This window comes from Urocitellus parryii, unplaced genomic scaffold (genome assembly GCF_045843805.1).
Source record: "Urocitellus parryii isolate mUroPar1 unplaced genomic scaffold, mUroPar1.hap1 Scaffold_166, whole genome shotgun sequence".
NCBI lineage: Eukaryota > Metazoa > Chordata > Mammalia > Rodentia > Sciuridae > Urocitellus > Urocitellus parryii.
In genome coordinates this window covers 41,310-59,311 of record NW_027552166.1, presented here as the reverse complement: position 1 = coordinate 59,311, position 18,002 = coordinate 41,310, and the positions used below count along the sequence as shown (strand labels likewise).

General features: G+C 35.4%; 1 protein-coding gene across 1 annotated transcript in view; it reads right to left on the bottom strand.

Annotated features, from left to right (window-relative positions):
• The window catches only part of LOC144251719 (DNA mismatch repair protein Msh3-like), a 37,579-nt gene extending 19,578 nt beyond the window's left edge, over positions 1 to 18,001 (bottom strand). Inside the window, 6 exon segments of the mRNA XM_077794490.1 lie at positions 3,471 to 3,588; positions 3,993 to 4,109; positions 5,959 to 6,153; positions 9,187 to 9,407; positions 15,975 to 16,095; positions 17,800 to 18,001. Coding sequence (XP_077650616.1) covers positions 3,471 to 3,588; positions 3,993 to 4,109; positions 5,959 to 6,153; positions 9,187 to 9,407; positions 15,975 to 16,095; positions 17,800 to 18,000 — 973 coding nt within the window. The 5' untranslated portion in view covers position 18,001.
• Position 18,002: the final 1 nt, after the last annotated feature.

The window sequence follows — 18,002 nt, the reverse complement described above, 5'->3', positions numbered from 1 at the left end:
AAGACCTCCTATGTTCTAGGATAGGCAGAATTTTATCAAAATGGCCATACTACCAAAGCAGCATATAGATTCAACACAATCCCCACCAAAATACCAATGACATTCTTCACAGAACTAGAACAACAACAACAACAAAAAAAAAAAGTTCTAAAATTCATTTGGAAGAATAATAGACCCAGAATGGCCAAAGCAATCCTGAACAAAAAGAGCAATTCTGGAGGCATCACAATACTTGATCTCAAATTATACCACAGAGTTACAGTAACAAAATTAATATGGTACTGGCACCAAAATAGACATGAAGACCAATGAAACAGAACAGAAGACCCAGAGAAAAACTCATATACTTACTTATAGCCCTATGATACTTGACAAAGATGCCAAAAAGAGAAAGGATGACCATTTTAACAAAAGGTGCTTGGAAAACTGGATACCCATATGTAGAAGAATGAAACTTGATCCCTATCTCTCACCCTGCACAAAAGTCATTTCAAAGTGGACCAAAGAAAATAGAAGATCAGTGGAGTAGAAGAAAGGGATTGAGGGAGAAGGAGATGGGACAAGAGAAGGAAAGAACAATGAATGAATCTGACCTAACTTTCCTATACATATATGAATACACCTCAGTGAAATCTCACCATTATGTATTTATCTACTAGGTACTAATTTAAAAACAAAACTATAAGTAAACAGAAAGATCAGTAGAATGAGGGGAATAGGGGGATGGAAGAGGAGAGGGAAAGGGGAAGTAGTGGGGACTGAATTAGAACAAATTACAATCCATGCTTTTACAGTTATGTCCAAATGAATCTTAATGTTATGTATAACTAAAAAGAACCATTTTTTTTTAAAAAAAAGATCAAAGACCTAGATCAAAGACCAAGGAATTAGACAAGAAACTCTATAACTTCTAAGAAGAAAATGTAGGCTCAACATTTCAACATATAGGCACAGGCATCAACTTACTTAACAAGACTCATTAAGCACAACAAATAAAACCAAGAATCAATAAGTGGGACAGCATCCGATTAGAAAGCTTCTTCACAGCAACAGAAACAAGAGTGTGAAGAGAGAGCCTACAAGATGGGAGAATGTCTTTGCCACCTGCTCCTCAGATAAAGGATTAATATCCAGAAAAAATATATATATATATAAACTTAACATCAAAAAAACAAATAACCCAATAGATAAATGGGCAAAAGAACTAAACAGATGTTTCTCAAAAGAAGAAATACAAATGGCCAAGAAATATATGAAAAAAGGGTCAACATATATAGCAAATAGGGAAATGCAAATTAAAACGACATGGAGATTTCATCTCATTCCAGTCAGAATAGCAATTATCAAGATAACAAACAGCAATAAATATTGGTGAGGAGATGGGGGAAAAAGTACATTCATATATTGTTGGTGGGACTCAAAATAGTGCAACCATCCTGGAAAGCAGTATGGAGATTCCTCAAAAAACTAGGAAGAAATCACCATAACACCTAGCTATCCCACTCCTTGGTATATGTTCAAAAGATCTAAAATCCGCAAAATATAAGAATGCAGCCACATCAATGTTTTTAGAGGTGCAATTCACAATAGTCAAGCTATGGAACCACTCTAGGTGCCCATCAACAGAAATTGATAAAGAAAAAATAGTACATATATACAATAGAGTTTTACTCAGCCATAAAGAATAATGAATTTATGGCATTTGCTGGTAAATGGAAGGAACTAGAAAACATTATGACAAGTGAATTAAGCCAGACCCAGAAAGTCAAGGATTCAATTCTTTTTTTTTTTTTTTTTTTTTGGAAACTAGACCAAAATATACGGAGAGTGGGGGGCAAGGGGAATCCCATAAAAATAGAAGAGAGATTGATGGTGTGGAGAAATGAAATTTAGGGGGAAGGTAAAAGGATGGGAAAAGAGAAGCATAGTGGAATGAGCATGACCAAACTTTCCTATGTACATATATGAATACACCACAGTGAATTTTGCCTTTCTGTATGTTCATAACACACTAATTTTTTTATTTATTCTAATCAATTATACCTGACAGTAGAAAGCTCTTCAATTCATTGTTAACGAAGCATAATTTTTCACTTCTCTGGTTGCACAAGAAGTAGGGTAATGATGTCTGTCTCATTCCACCATCTTTCCTATCCCCTTGCTCCATTCCCTCCCTCCACTTTGCCCCATCCAAAGTTCCTCCAACTCATTACATCCTGCACCCCCCTCCCATTATGGATTAGTATCCACTTATCAGAGAAAACATTCAGTCCCTGTTTTTTTGGTTTTTTTTTTTTTGGATTGACTTATTTCACTTAGCATGATATTCTCCAACTCTATCCATTGATCTGCAAATGCAATAATTTTATTCTCCTTTAATGCTGAGCAACATTCCATTGCACTCATTTTTAAAAAGTTATTTTTTAAAAAAAGAGCCATAAGCATAGCAGATGTGAAGCAGGGAAGGATACTCTTTTACGAATGGGTTTCAAGTAGGAGACTCAGCTTAGGTAAAAAAGAAAAAAATAAACTACCATGTTTTTACAGCCTGATCAGATTAGAACAACCAAAGGGATGCAAATGGTTTAGAGTTTGCTCCGAATGACAGTTATTCATTATTTGTGATCTTAAAAAACAAAATAATCCTCAGAATTTGCATAGAAACTAAGAGGCCTCTAAATACGCGGATTTGTAATAAACCATAAAAGAAATACTTTAGCACATGATTTAAGGCCTTCTTTATCCCTAGATTATTTTATTATAAGAGACCCAACCTAAGTAAACATTATTAAATGCACCCTCACCTTATTTTATATACAACTATTTGGCTTTAAAAACAGAATTTTATGACTTTGCTTTTAAAATTACTTTGCTTCAATTCACACAACAAATTTATGAAAATCTATAAATTTGGCAGCAATCATTGGGCATACTGAAGATTTCTGCAAAGTAATAAAGTTTTACCCACAATCCATTTTCAAAAGCAATAAAATCTTCATGAATTAACAATTAATGAAGATGGCCTATATTATATTTTATAAGCATTTAAGTATATTTTAATTTTGACTTCATAGTTTTCTTTCCACATTAAGTTACTAAGTTATTATTTTTCAGGTCTCAAAGTAGGAAGATCCTAAGGAATGTATAGGCCCTAAACACCTAACCTTTGTCCACAAATGATCCAAGAAAACACACAATTTCAAATCAATTGCTAACTTGACATTATCATTTATTAGGTTCACTTCTTCTTGCTCTTAGTATATGATGAATTTGTATTTCACTATGACATTGAAAATGGTTGTTTCTAGTTACTATCAATCCTTCCTCTTCATTATTGCACTATCCAAGGATTCAAATAACTGTACCACCTCACCTCATCAAAAAGGTTCCCAAAGGACTTTTTTTTAATGTCACCTTAAAACAAAGCAGTTGTAACAACTAAGAGAAAAATTACTATTCGAAAAGGATATCTTCTCCAATGAGTGTGGATTTTGTATAAAGAGCAGTCAGTTTCCGGGAAAAGAGAGAACTTTTGTTGTCTCCAATAGCCTTTAATGCTGCAGTTTCAGTTTGCTTTACAACTCCCACCTTCAACAAAGTAAGAGATATTTAATATCAAATCTGATGAAAAACCAATCTAACAAACTCATTGCAAAATGCTTAAATATTAATTCTGAAACACTTAAAATAAGTGAATTAGTCCACAGTGTCCAGATATAAGGTTTAAGCAACAAGGACCATGAGCAGCTGACTAGTGTACACAAATCACTAAGAAGCACTCTGTTACTGAGTCTAAAATTTTTTTCTGTAAATACCTAACAATGTGCTCTTAAAAATCAAGGTACGTTAATAATTATGAAACATTTTTTCATTTCTTCAAATGCCAAATTCTAAAACTCATTAAAGCCTGCCTGTTACTTTAAAGGCATGTTTTCACTCCCTGGAAGAGAATCTCCCTCCCTTCTCCCTTGAAGTTAAAAATCAAAGCTGACCTTATATCCTTTATCCACAAGATGGCGTACATGAACAAATAGTCTGTGAGTTGATATACTTGCTGTCATAAAGTTGTGATCTAAATGGCAATAAATATTCAGCTCCCGGGCAGCAATCTAATATTTAAAAAAAAAAAAAGAAAGAATGTTAATAAATTTCTATTTCAAGATTCCATGTGGGATTTGTTCACTTTGTTAAAAATTCATCAAGGTATACATTTAGGATTTGTGTACTTCTCTAAATGTGTGGTACATCAATAAAAAGTTTGAAAGAAACTCCCCATATAAATTCCCTGGTCTCATCTATTTTTTGGCAGTTCCTACCACCTGACATTATGGCCAAAATCTGTATCTCTAAATGTCTCCAAAAAATGGCAACTCTTTTTCTATGTCCTTAGATGTTCTAAAACCTAAAAGTGCTGAGCTGTCTTTACATAAGGACTATTCAATATAAAAAGGAAGAGGCCAAAGGAATAAGAATTTTCTATGCAAATGGCATATACAAATAACTGATGATTAGAAGATACTACAGAGTATGCATAAATAATAAATCCACTTGGACAGAGGAAACTTTTAATAAGTGACATGAAGAACTCTCTAGACTGGTTAGTTAATTAATGATGCATGGTTGATAGAAATGCAAAAACAGGAAGCAGTCCCTGATTCCCTGCTTTCTTCCAGAACACACTTAGATACCACCAAATAGAGCCATGGAAGTCTCTTCCAGTACTTTCACTCCTTTACCCCTTTACATCTAAACTGTATTCACCCACCACTGAAGACAAGAAAATATCATCCTCTACTATTTATGGTCAAAAAATTTATCATTTAACCTAGATGGTTTCTTTCTCTCCTTCACCTATAGGATGCCAGCTATGTATCTGTTCTCTTTTTTTAATATTTTTATTAGTTGTTGATGAATTTTTTTATTTTATTTATTTGTATGTGGTGCTGAGAATCAAACCCAGTGCCTCACACATGCTGGGCAAAGGGCTCTACCACTAAGCCATAATCCCAGCCCCCGTACCTGTTCTTAACCTCAGGAAATATGTCAATACTATTTCATAACACAGAACACAATGGAACTTAGAGAACACCACCTTTCTGCCCCAACATGATTCAGAAAACATGAACAAGAAAACATTGGCCAACTCTTCTCTTCCCATCCAAGGGGTGGCAGATGTACTACATCATCATGTTCTGATGTTATATGACCTAACCAGGCCTGAGACTATGTAGTCATGACAATCAACCACCGCTTCCAGCAATAGCTTCCCTCTACTTGCCCATTGAATGTGCAAATTCACTTTAAACCTTCTTGATCTGTATCAAATACCCCCAAGTTAAATTGAGACACAGCTTAGGCTAAGATCGAAAGATGACTGACAAAAAGACCTGTGGGTAGTTGGCAGAATTAATGTGCTCTTTTCATTGAAACTTAACTTTGTATCTGGCTATGAAAATTCATTAATTAAGATAAGGAGAACTTCAATACATCTCAAAAAAATTGTTTTTCACTTGAGATTCTCCTAAAAAACATATTTGTGGGCTGGGGTTGTGGCTCAGTGGTAGAAACTTTGCCTACCATGTGTGAGGTACTAGATTCAATTGTCAGCACCATATATAAATAAATAAAATAAAGATCTACTGACAACTAAAAAAAAAAGTTAAAAAAAACACACATTGGCAATGGTTCATCCATCAATTGATTCATCTAATAAACTTTTTATGGATGAAAAGTATTGGCCCAGCACCGTAGAAAATAAACAGTAACATTCCAGTAGGGACTCCTCACTTCTCCCCCACAAGTCTAGCTCCATCAACTTTGCTTGTGCTTGAGTTTTATTTTAAATGAAAGCATTTTAAAGGGTGACTGATCAAATTAGCTTTTCACAAAGTCAAGAAATAAAACAAAAATATTGAAAAATATCTAAAGCTGAAAAAGAAAAAAATGAAAACAACTTACCTCTGCATCTTCCCCAAAGAATCTATAATTATATCCACATTCCACACACAAAATTGCATCTTTATGCTGCTGTTTCATCTCTATATATTGCAACTCTAATGGTGTTTAGATGCTTTTTGATCGTCTATTAGATGGTTTATCAGAAGTTTTCTGTAAGTTTTCATGAGTCCTATGTGATAGGCCAAACTGACTGTCCTGGCAACCAAAAAATTTAAATAGTTTAACAAGAATAAACTATTATACTAAATTCTCAGAGAAAGAAAATGCAAAATTAGCAAAAAGCTAATAGTTGGTAAATCTAGGTAAAAGGTTTCCCAAGACACAATGTAGTATTCAGGCAAATTATCCCTAGACCACTGGGCAATTATGTACATTTGGTAGATTTTTACCATTCATCTCTGTCTTTTCAAGCTCTCAAACAGCTTATTGCTTGTAATAATGTCCTTATATTGCTTCTAGATAACCCTTCTATTTGATTATTTCTAATTTCACAGAAAAATCAAGTTGGTCATTTTATGTACAAAGCAATATGTACAAAGGTTTGAATTTTTTTCAAAGTAAAACGTTTTTAAAAATTATGAACCAAAAAAACAAAAACTGCCAGTATTTAAGTAAATTTTTCAAATCTAACCAACCTGAATGTTTTACATACTTCTTTTTAAATTTTATGTTATTGGACCTATAATTAATAAACATTTATTTTCTTATTTATTCCCAGGTATACAATGAATAAAAGTCAACTGGGGATAAATCTTGGGCAAAAACACTTGCAGCAAGCATGCCAGCATCTAAAGCTGCACTTAATGTTTCATGTTTCCAAGCATGCTCTAAAAGATAGTATATTCTATAAATCTGTATTACAAGAGAGAATCGTCATTGTTTTGGTAAATAAATAGGGGAAAGAAGTTTTGGGAAACAAAGAGCATTGGGCTACATTTTCAATATTAGTACTCCTACTATCCTGAACTTCCTGTAATATAAAACCATAATTAATTCCAACTTACAGCTTAGAGAAAATCCGTTGATTATTAGACTTGATTAAGAAATGGGAAAATGAGACAAATTGATAGGATAAATCAATTTCTAAGTAAGAGCCATGCTGTCACTCTCAATATCTAAAAAGTTACTCAACTACCACTGGAATAAAAAATATGCCCTAAAAAACTAGTGAGCAGAAGAAGAGGAAGGGACAGAGAGCAGAAAAGTGTAATCTTATATCAATAGAAACCCCAGAAACATGTATTCTGTGGATGTCAAGTAAATGTTTTTAAGAAAAAAAAAAAACAGCTTAGCTAGGACGGCACAGAAAGACATTAATTTCAAAAAGACTCAATCTATCTAAATAACATAGCCCAGAAAACTTGCAAAGATTCGCAATAGGAAGATGGTAAGGTGTGGAGAAGAATGGCCAAAGAAATGTAGCTCATCGTAACATCTGAGAATGCAACTGTTTTTCATTTTGAGGGATTTTCAATTTTGTTTCTATGACTCCTACATAAATTCCAGGAATACTACATAATATAAAAGTTAATTAATACTTACAAAAATATATTTCCTAGAAAAAAGTTTCTCTCATTTTTTTAACTTATTCTTTTACTAAATACGACAGACTTCTGGAGGGTGGGGTGGAGGGGGGAGTTCTCTCCATGTGGGATACTAACAAGTAAATCTAAGTACTTGATTATTAAGCAACTTATTTTTTATATGATTTGGGTGGAAATATTTCTCAGATATACTATATTTTCTTTAATATTCACAGAGGCAGCATGTTGAACTCAACTTAACCTTGTCTTGACAATTCAGAGTGATCAGAATAAATTTCAGAACCTATCCAGAGTCATGTCGACCCTTCATTAATATCCCTAGACCACTGGGCAATTATGTTCAATTGGTAGATTTTTACCATTCATCTGTGTCTTTTCAAGCTCTCAAATAGCTTATTGCTTGTAATAATGTCCTTATATTGCTTCTAGATAACCCTTCTATTTGATCATTTCTAATTTCACAGAAAAATCAAGTTGGTCATTTTATGTACAAAGCAATAGTAGATAGGCTCTACTGAGCCCCCAGGGTAAATGTTCCAATTAATAAAATGAGATTTCACAGACTTTATGATTTCTATCCATAATGATCACCCTATACCATGGTGAACTGCTTCTCAGTATTAAAAGGTAATAGAAAAGAAAACATTCTTTCCTTTTCTGATGACCTAAGATAAGTGAGTTTAACCTATAGTAGCCTATTTGAGACAGAAGTCCATAGATCTGAACTTTGTGCAAAGGGAAAACTGTAAGCAAAATTCTATTGTCCTAATCATTTTTCTAAGAAAAAGCACATTTCATTAAAATTTTAATAAATAAATATATATGCATATATATATACACACACATATAAATTCAAAAAGCATTTCTCTAATTCGATGATCATCAACCATGTCTACACATTAAAATAAGAGCTTCTAAGAAAATAGCCATGCACAATTCTCAGTGAAGATCAAATAAATAAGATTCTGAAGGAAGGTTCTAAATACCAATTTTTGTTTTGTTTTGTTTTGTTTTTAATTTCTCCAGATGAGTCTAATGTAAAGCTAAGGTTGAAAGTCAACCATTCGTCTGAATTATAGATTTCAATGATGGTGCCAGACCAGATTCTGCAATGATAGGAACCATTAATAAGTCACAAAATAAACAGTAGAAGAAGTAAAAACACATATTTATTTGGTTTATCTTTAAGTTTACTTAATACATGACAAGCTTTCAACTGGAAACCTCAAAACATTGATAGATAGATGTTCCCCAACATTATTTTCCATGCAAATCATGAAAACTTTAAGGAGAGCTATAATAAAATTATGCATGTATCAATAATCTAAAAAATTCCCCCAAGTCAGTGGTTCCTAATCCAGGCAGTAAGTACATCACAATCATAGACTGTAAAATAAGGGAGGTTCTAAAATAAAGAGTATTGGATCAAAATAATTTGGGAGTCTTTTAATTTTTTGTTTTGTTTTGTTTGAACACAAACCAATTCATCCCTCATAATACACAGCAAATTAGAATATCCATATGTTAGAATTTCTTATGTTTCACCATATATCTGTGAAACAAAAGATCTGTCAGGTAACTCAGATGATCAGTCAAGTGTCCTCAGTGACCCCACAGAAACTAAAGGATTTCAGAACCTACTGTTCTGGGTAACTGGAAATACATCTATATAACAATTACATACCTTTTGGTTCACTTGGGATTTAGAATCTTCAGAAGAAACTGTATTCTTTGCACGTTGAAAACTGATATCCTCAAAATCAGTACAGTTTGGTAGAACTGCAAAACTCTCTTGAAGAGGTGCTATCTGGACTCTATTTTGAGGAACGGCAGAATCACAGCAGAATTCTTTCAGTTTTTCCAGAGACTTTGAGACAGTCCTGGTCCTCAGACATTTTTTTGGCTCTTGGAAAACAAATGAGAAGAAAATATAACCACGGTATTTGGGTCTCATTATGTCAACTTATAATAAACACAGAATTTTCTAAAAAGGGAGATTCCCATTAATGGACTAAACTATAATGTAATAAAGGAATAAAGAACATCAAGTTCAGGGTAAAGGCGGCATATTCAAGCATACACCTGATTTCACTCACTGCTGAGACCTCATTGAATAACTACAGTAGCAAGCTGGGGCTAGAGTTCAGTGGTAGAGCTCTTGCTTCTCCTGCTCACATGCAAAGCCGTGGGTTCTATCTCAGCACTACAAAAGAAGAGAGAGACAAAGAAAGGAAAACTACACTGCAGTTTGATTCTGGTTTTTATTTGTTGGTTTGTTTTCACATTTAAGGAGAGACAGGAGAGGAGAGGCAACAATTGCAAATGAAATCTCTGAAGCTAGAAGGGAAAACAGATGAGCTCTCACCAATCAGCCCACCCAACTCAAGCTAAGTCCTAAGTCAATAGTTAAGAAAACCAAGGACCAATCCTATTTGCAACACAAAATGATCAAGAGACTGGGGAATTACGGCACCAGTAACTGTGGAAATGGAATATGGGAAGATCTAAAATAAAGGCACTGACTTCAAGTAATTTGGTTTCTAGACCCCCCCCACATACTCCAAAGTTAAAGGCAACTATCTTTTCCTCACCTCAGCAGCAGACGGGAGATAGCTCTGGAAAGGCAAAACAGGCATAGCTGATGGAGCAGCAACTCAGAAGGGTGATGGGAATGTACATTGACTATATGCTGACACCACCAGCCTCTCCAGAACCTAGGAAGCTAGGAGGTTTCTAATTGAAGAATCTGACCAGATTAAGGGGAAAGTCTTAGATAATGACATCAAGGGTTCACCAAGGAAATCCAATCACCCCACTCAAACACCTGTTTTCCTGCTTCCAAGCTTTGCACATGCTATACTTTCTACATATCAAAATTGTATTCATTCTTCAAGTTCCATCTCAAAGCTATCTTTTCCATGAAATTCTCTAATTCTCCCAGCTTTAAATCGTTTTTCTTTTACATTCCTATAAGAAGCTCAAACTTTTATATAGTACACAGTCTGCCTAGAAGGAGTTGTTTATAAGCAAGCAATCCATAGAGAAGGGATCTATCATTTATTGGATCTTTACCATGTACCACAATATATTATTTCACTATTTAAAGCAATAGTATTAGGTAGCTATTAGCAAATATAAGGAAACTGGGGTTGCATGAATTTATCATCTTTTACCCTTCCTATGAAAGCAAGAACATTCTGAGGGCACAAGTGATATTCTGTTCATTTCTGAAAGTATAAAACTTTCATAATTTAAGTGTGTACACAGATTTCCCTCCTGTGGTTTAAAAAAAAAAAAAAAAACTTTCCCAGAATGTAGGTCAGTGAAAATCTTGGGGTTGTAGTTTTTTAAAACACAAAACAAAACAAAAGACGGATCTTTAGCTGAAGTGTTGAAAACAGAAGTGAAGTACTAAGGCTCTACTACATGGTGTATGTTTGCGATTGAGTAAAACTCAAACTTCATCACTTTTACTTCATCACTTTTACTTATGTCTTAACGTTATTAGTGTCTTTAATATCTTAACGTTATTAGTGTCTTTTATCTCTGTATGGTGGAAATACACATTATGGTATGTTGCTGCTACTTTGCAACCCTTCTGATTCAAGAAAGCTTTAGGGACAGGCTCACCTACTGCTAGACATACTCTGACAAAATTTAAAAACAATCCTGAAAACAATCAAAATGACCCATGAGGAAGTTAACTAATTGCAAGAATAAAGTACAAGACTCTAAAGAAATACAAAATCCAGTAGAAAATAATAAAAAATTCATAACAGCCACGATCCAATCAATTGTTGGACATGTGAAAAGTATGAAAAATCAGTTCAATGATGCAGATCCAGAGAGGAAAGATATGATGAAATTAATATATACAGACATGTTTTATAAATACACTCCACATAACGAGAAGGCAAAGAAAAACATAAGCAAAAAGAGGGGTAAAAGGATACTTTTTTTTCTATTAATAGTTTTACTGAGATATAATTCACACAGAGAAATTGAAGATATTATTTTCAAAAAAAGGAACTTCAGAGATAACATCTAAAATATCTAAAACAGGGCTGGGGATGTGGCTCAAGCAGTAGCATGCTCGCCTGGCATGCGTGCGGCCCGGGTTCGATCCTCAGCACCACATACAAAGATGTTGTGTCTGCCGAAAACTAAAAAATAAATATTTAAAAAAAATAAAATATCCAAAACAAAAATTTCACTGAAAGTGCTTTATAGCAGATTAGATGCTACAGAAAAAAGATCACTGAATTTGAAAGCATTCTATCCAAAATGAAACACGAGGAGATATAAGACCTGAAAACAAAGCTTCAGGGACAATGGCAAGTAGTTCAACATCCCTGAAATAAACTTTGAGAAGAAGAGAGAGGAAGGAAACAGAAAAAAAGCAGTTGAGGAAATAATGCCTAAAAGGGCTTTCCAAATTTGATTAGACCCAAGAAGCTTTAAATGAGCTTCAAACAGGATAAAAATCAATTCAAAGTGGTCTAAGGCCCAACAAAATCTAACCTGTGGAAATCTATAATGATGAGAAAATCCTAGCCAAGAGAAAATGGACAGGAAATTTGGCCCTCTATAATTAAAACAAAACAAATGAATAAACCAAAAAAACCTAGATTGTCACATGCCAAAAAATCAAAAATCCTTGAACATGGTGACTCTCTTTCTTCAAAATACATAAATTATTTAATATATACTTTACCTTGTTTACTATGATTTCTCTTATTTTAAAAGCATATTTTTTAGTATATTTTCCAAGGTATGTTTTACCTTTGATTATTTCCATGATTTCCAAAATACATTCTAAAATCACTTTTCAAAAGCATGTAAGTTCCCTTGTGAATACAAAGTTTTCCTCTCCTGTGGAAACCAGATTAAAAAAAAAGACACAATAAAAAAATTGTAAAAACTGGATATGTGGCTCAGTGGTAAAGAATGTGATTTAACATGCATGAGGCCATAGATTCCATCTCCAGCACCAAAAAACAAACAAACAAACAAACAAAAAACCCTTGTAAATTGAAAAATTGAGAAATGAGGCGGATATGAAAAATATTCAACATCCCTAGCAATTATAGAAATGCAAATTAAAACTACATTGAGATTTTATCTCACTCTAGTCAGAACGGCAATTATAAAGAATACAAGTAACAATAAACGTTGGCAAGGATGTGGCCAAAAAGGTACACTCATACATTGCTGGTAGGACTGCAAATTGGTACAACCACTTTGGAAAGCAGTAATGAAGAGTCATCAGAAAACTTGGAATGGAACCACCATTTGACCCAGTTATCCCACTCCTTGGCATATAGCCAAAAAACTTAAAATCAGCATACCTCATCATGTGATGAGGCCACATCAATGTTTATAGCGGCTCAACTCACAATAGCTAAGCTATGGAACCAAACTAGATGAAACTTGAGACTATCATGCTATCTGAAATAAGCCAATCCCCAAAAACCAAGGGCCAAATGTTCTCTCTGATATGCAGATGCTAACTAACACACAATAGGGGAGGGGGAATAGAAGTTCACTGGATTAAACAAAGAGGAATGAAGGGAATGGAGGAATGGACGGGGGATGGGAATAGGAATCACAGTAGAATGAATGAGACATAACTTTCCTATGTTCATATATGAATACATGACCAGTGTAATTCCACATCATGTACAACCACAGAATGGAAAGTTTTACTCCATATTATGTATAATATGTCAAAATATACTCTACTGTCATGAATATCTAAAAAGAACAAATAAAAAATAAAAAGAAATGAGATGAATCTATACAGTTGCATATTACCTAGAAATAAAAAGAATGAATGTAGTTTAGAGCAGTCGAAATTATAGAGGCAGAAAGTAGAATGGTGTGGAGAGCAGATGAACCCATAGTCATTGGCTGATCCTGCAGTGTTGGAAAAAGCCAAGCCTGGGAAACATTTCTTGCCAAAAAGCAAAGAGGTTAACAGCCTTGACACTTGGCTCTGATGCTAACAGTTATCAGACGTTCCAGTACAGTGGGCTTCCTGGGTGCAGCAGGATAATCATAAAAATGTTTCTATCTCTGTAACTTTTTAGTGCACAAAGAAGCCTCTTGATAACTCAGAAGCCTTGAACAATTTACAATGCCTCTATAGTTTAACTTCCTGATTATGAGACCCTATATAATAAATTTGCAGAGCTAGTTCCAGGTCACTGTTCCTCCATTAGAGGGCAGTGTCCCACCTGGCCTTAGCTTTGCTTAAAAATGTTTTCTTTTTCTTTGTGTTTTTCTCCATCTCCAGTCACCCCTACTCAAGCTCCTTTGTTGATGCTTGGCAGGTTGTGGCAGAATGGTAGCTGCCAGAACTGGAGGTGGGAGAATGGGAGTTATTATTCAATGGGTAGAGTTTTAGAAATGCAAAAGGAAAAAAGAGTTCTGGAGATGAATAGTAGGGATGATAGAACAATTTAATTGTACTAAATACCACTAAACTGCACACTTAGAAATGGTTGATGGTGAATTTTATGTTTCTTACAACTTAAAAAAATTAATTTTAAAAAAGGAATGAAGTACTGCTATCACACAGATGAACCTTGAAAATATGATACTAAAGAAAATAAACCATATACAACAAGCCACAAATTGTATGATTCCATTTATATGAAATTATTTCAATAGATAAATCTACAGCAGAAAGTAGATTAGTGGTTGCCTAGGGCTGGAGAGTGTTACAAGGAAACGAACGTAGCTGTGACTGGATATAGGTCTTCTTTGGGGATGATGAAAATGTTCTAAAATTGACTCCCTGCCACAGCCTTCAGCCTCAGTGCTAGGGATCAAACCCAGGGCCTTATGCATGCTACACAAGTACTCTCTGCCACTGGTCACATCCCAAGGCCCTAAAATTGACTTTGATAATGTTTGCACAAATCTTGGAACAACTTAAAAGTCATTAAATTGGTGAACTATATGGTATGAGAACTGTATTTTAATGATCGTGAAGAAGGAGGAGGAGGAGGAGGAGGAAGAGGAGGAGGAGACTATGATGATGACAACCACCCTGGGACAGAACAGATACCCACCTTCTGAATGCAAATTTTTTAAAATATTTTTTAGTTATAGATGGAGACAATATCTTTTTTCTTTGTTTGTTTATTTTTACTTGGTGCCGGGGATTGAACCCAGTGTCTCACACATGCTAGGCAAGCGCTCTACCACTGAGTCACAACCCCGGTAACCCAGAATTAACAAATGACAAGCATTTTAATTTCAACAATTTCTAATCTCAACTGTCCTGTGTGGCCCCCGTTAAGCCACTTAACTATGGCAGCCCTCAGTTCTCCTCACCTGTCATCTACCTTTTCCTCTATAAAAGAAAATAAAAGAAAGTTTTTAGGAAGAATAAATGAGCTACAAGAAGCTTTAGAATAAAAGCAGACTTTTAAAAAAGAACACTCACTGCTAATAGAATTTACTGAAAAACTGAACAATCAGGTCTATATAGAGCAATGAAACAAAAAGAAAAACGGCAAAGAGCCCCAGAAAATGCAAAATTAACCAGTGGCAAATCTGTCAAGTCATGCCTCCTTCAAGCCCCCTCCATAAAAGAAAAGGACTATGGTATTATCAGATGTTATCAGATATATTTTTCTCATTAGTCATACATCTCCATTTTTGTAGTTAGTTCTTATTCATGTTGGCCCTAAATCCAAGTTTTACCATTTATATGGAAAAATAAGTATCTGACTTATTATCTCTAGCGGTATAGACAAGTTATCTTCAATGAAATGGGACATTTTGTTAATTTATTTGTTTTATGTTCTGGGAATTATGAATAAAGATGGATTTCCTGTCTCTTCTTATCACAAAATCTCTGGAGCCAAAAACTAGAAAAAATCTGCTCACTCAATCATCTACACCCAAAATCACCTCTGGAAGTCCAGAAGCTCAGCAATGCTGTTTTTTTTTGTTTTGTTTTGTTTTGTTTTGTTTTAATTAACATTTCTTGTTAATAATATAATATGTAAACTATGAAATTATTACTAATTAACTAATTTGTGGGTCTATGTTGTGCACACATATGTGTGTGTAAATATAGAAAAATCTGGAACAACACACAGTACCCAAACAATGAGCAGTAGACCTCACTAAAAGGGAAGGTCTTTCACTGTCTACCATCCAAATTTCTGTACTGTTTGAAATTTTTATAACAAGAATATCTCATTTTTAAAAACATGACAAAAATGGTTAGAGTGGAAAAAAAGAGAAAGTTGGGAGAATTATAGCCAAATTGCAGAACTCCAGCTCCTCCACCATCCCCCCTCACCTCCTATACATATCACCACAAACTCAAGCACAATAGTGATCATTGTCCAAAAAGAACAAAGGTTCAACCCTCAAAGAGCTTTCTCTGCCATCCAGAAAAACTGAAGAATATCAGAGCCATGACTGCTGAGAAGAATCATTGCCCAGACTCACCAGGGTTACCAGGCATTACCAAGTCATTTCTTTCTTCCTTTTCTTGGACTTTCTTTGCTTTCTTTTTAACAGGCCCATCTTTCTCCAGCGTTCTTTTTTTTCCTTTGTTAACTTCTGTAGCCTACAGACAAAGGTCACAAAATGAGGTGTTATCTATTCTGTGAAAGCTTAATGTATGTGAAGTAATTTAAACATTATTTCTGAATGACACCAACTTCCCTGCAATCCATTCCTCATAGAATTATTTGTTAGCTCTGGAAAGTCCTGAGTTAACTGTTTTTACCCCCATCAAAGACAGGGTAGAAACTGGCAGGTCATGAGCCTCAGAACCTCTAGTCTTGCTAGAATAAATGAAACTAAGCCATATAATACCTTCCTTTACTCAATCAGCCTTTACTTATCTCAAATTATAAAACCTGATTCACCCCACTTACATGTTAAATAAAATACCCCTAAAAAATAAAATAGTAGTTATCAAAGCCAAAATTAGGAGCCAAAGATTAAATAAACAATATCACTTTTTAAATACTAATCAATATTTAACTATGTGCTGTTTAAATACAATATGTTCACCATTAAAGTTGCCACAAGACTATGAACTATCTATTGGCAGGAAACCTGACAAAAATTTAAGTCCTTCACCAAATAGTCTCTAAATGGTAGACACAAAATAAAATTTTGGTGAATTCGTGAAAATTAGGTCATCCTTTAAAAAAAAAGGAAAAGAGAGGAGCAATTACTATAGGAAAGAAATGTAAATGAAGAGAACTTTTTAAAGCAGATTAGTTGTAACTCCATTAAAATGTGGTTTGTGACTAAAATTCAGTCTGTAATCCCCTTCCACACACCCTTAGTTTGGGAAGTATACAGTGTACCCTAGGGAAGACTCCCTCTTGGGAAAGCCCAGAGGAGGAGGAGGAGGGGGGGGGAGAGGAGAAGGGGGAGGGGGAGGGGGAGGGGAAGGGGGAGGGGAGGGGAAGGAGGAGGAGGAGGGGGAGGGGAAGGAGGGAAGGAAGGAAGGAAGGAAGGAAGGACAAAACAAAAAATCTTAGTTTATTTCACTAAAGATTGGCAAGCAACAGGGACTGGGGTTGTGGCTCAGAGGTACAGGGCTCGCCTAACATGCGTGCTGCACTGGGTTCCATCCTCAGCACCACATAAAAATAAATTAAAGATACTGTGTTCACCTATAACTAAAAAATAATATTTAAAAAAAGATTGGCAAGCAACAAAGTATCCAATGATTAACCATTGGCATTTATAGACACTTTATACATCGAAATTGAACGTCACACATTAAGACGTGAACTATAAGATCATGACCACTACTCAGCTTCAGCCCACAGTGATTTGAAATATTCAGCAACGCTGTTCAGTCCTAAGAACTACATATGAGCAGATTTCTTAAAGTCACCCAACCAAGCGTGTGGAGAGAAGCCCCTTTTCAAACATCAGTCCAGGAAAGAAAAGAGGGAGAATTAAAAGACACAAGTATGCCAGACCAACTGGCACTCTCCATTCGTCAGAATGGAAATTCCCTTCAGGTCTCCTCTTAACAACCAGAGGGACCTTGGCCTCAAATCTATTCCCTCAAAACAGGTGATGCAAAAAACAAGAAAAAAAAAAGAGGTAATGCAATCTCTCAGCCACACTACGACGTGGACCCAGCTGGGGTTTCCCAGCCTCTGCTTCCCCGGCCCGCCTCTCCCGTTCTCTTCCGGCCCCATCATCTCGGGGATTCTCGCGCACGGTCGCCACCTCCTCCTATTCCTCTCACAAGCTCCGCCCCACCCGATGGCCCCGCCCCGCCCTGGACCGAACCCACCACCAGCAGCGGCAAATGAGGCTGGGCGGTGGACGCTAAGGGCGCTGCGGAGCCGTGGTTTGCCTTCGCCGCGGCTTCCGTAGGAGACAAAATGGATTTGAGGCTTCCCGTGGAGTGAAAGAATCGGCTCAAAACTGCTTGTCTCCCATGGGCTGGGCCGTCTGCAGAAAGACTGCCCGATACAAGCTTCCGCCGAGACATCG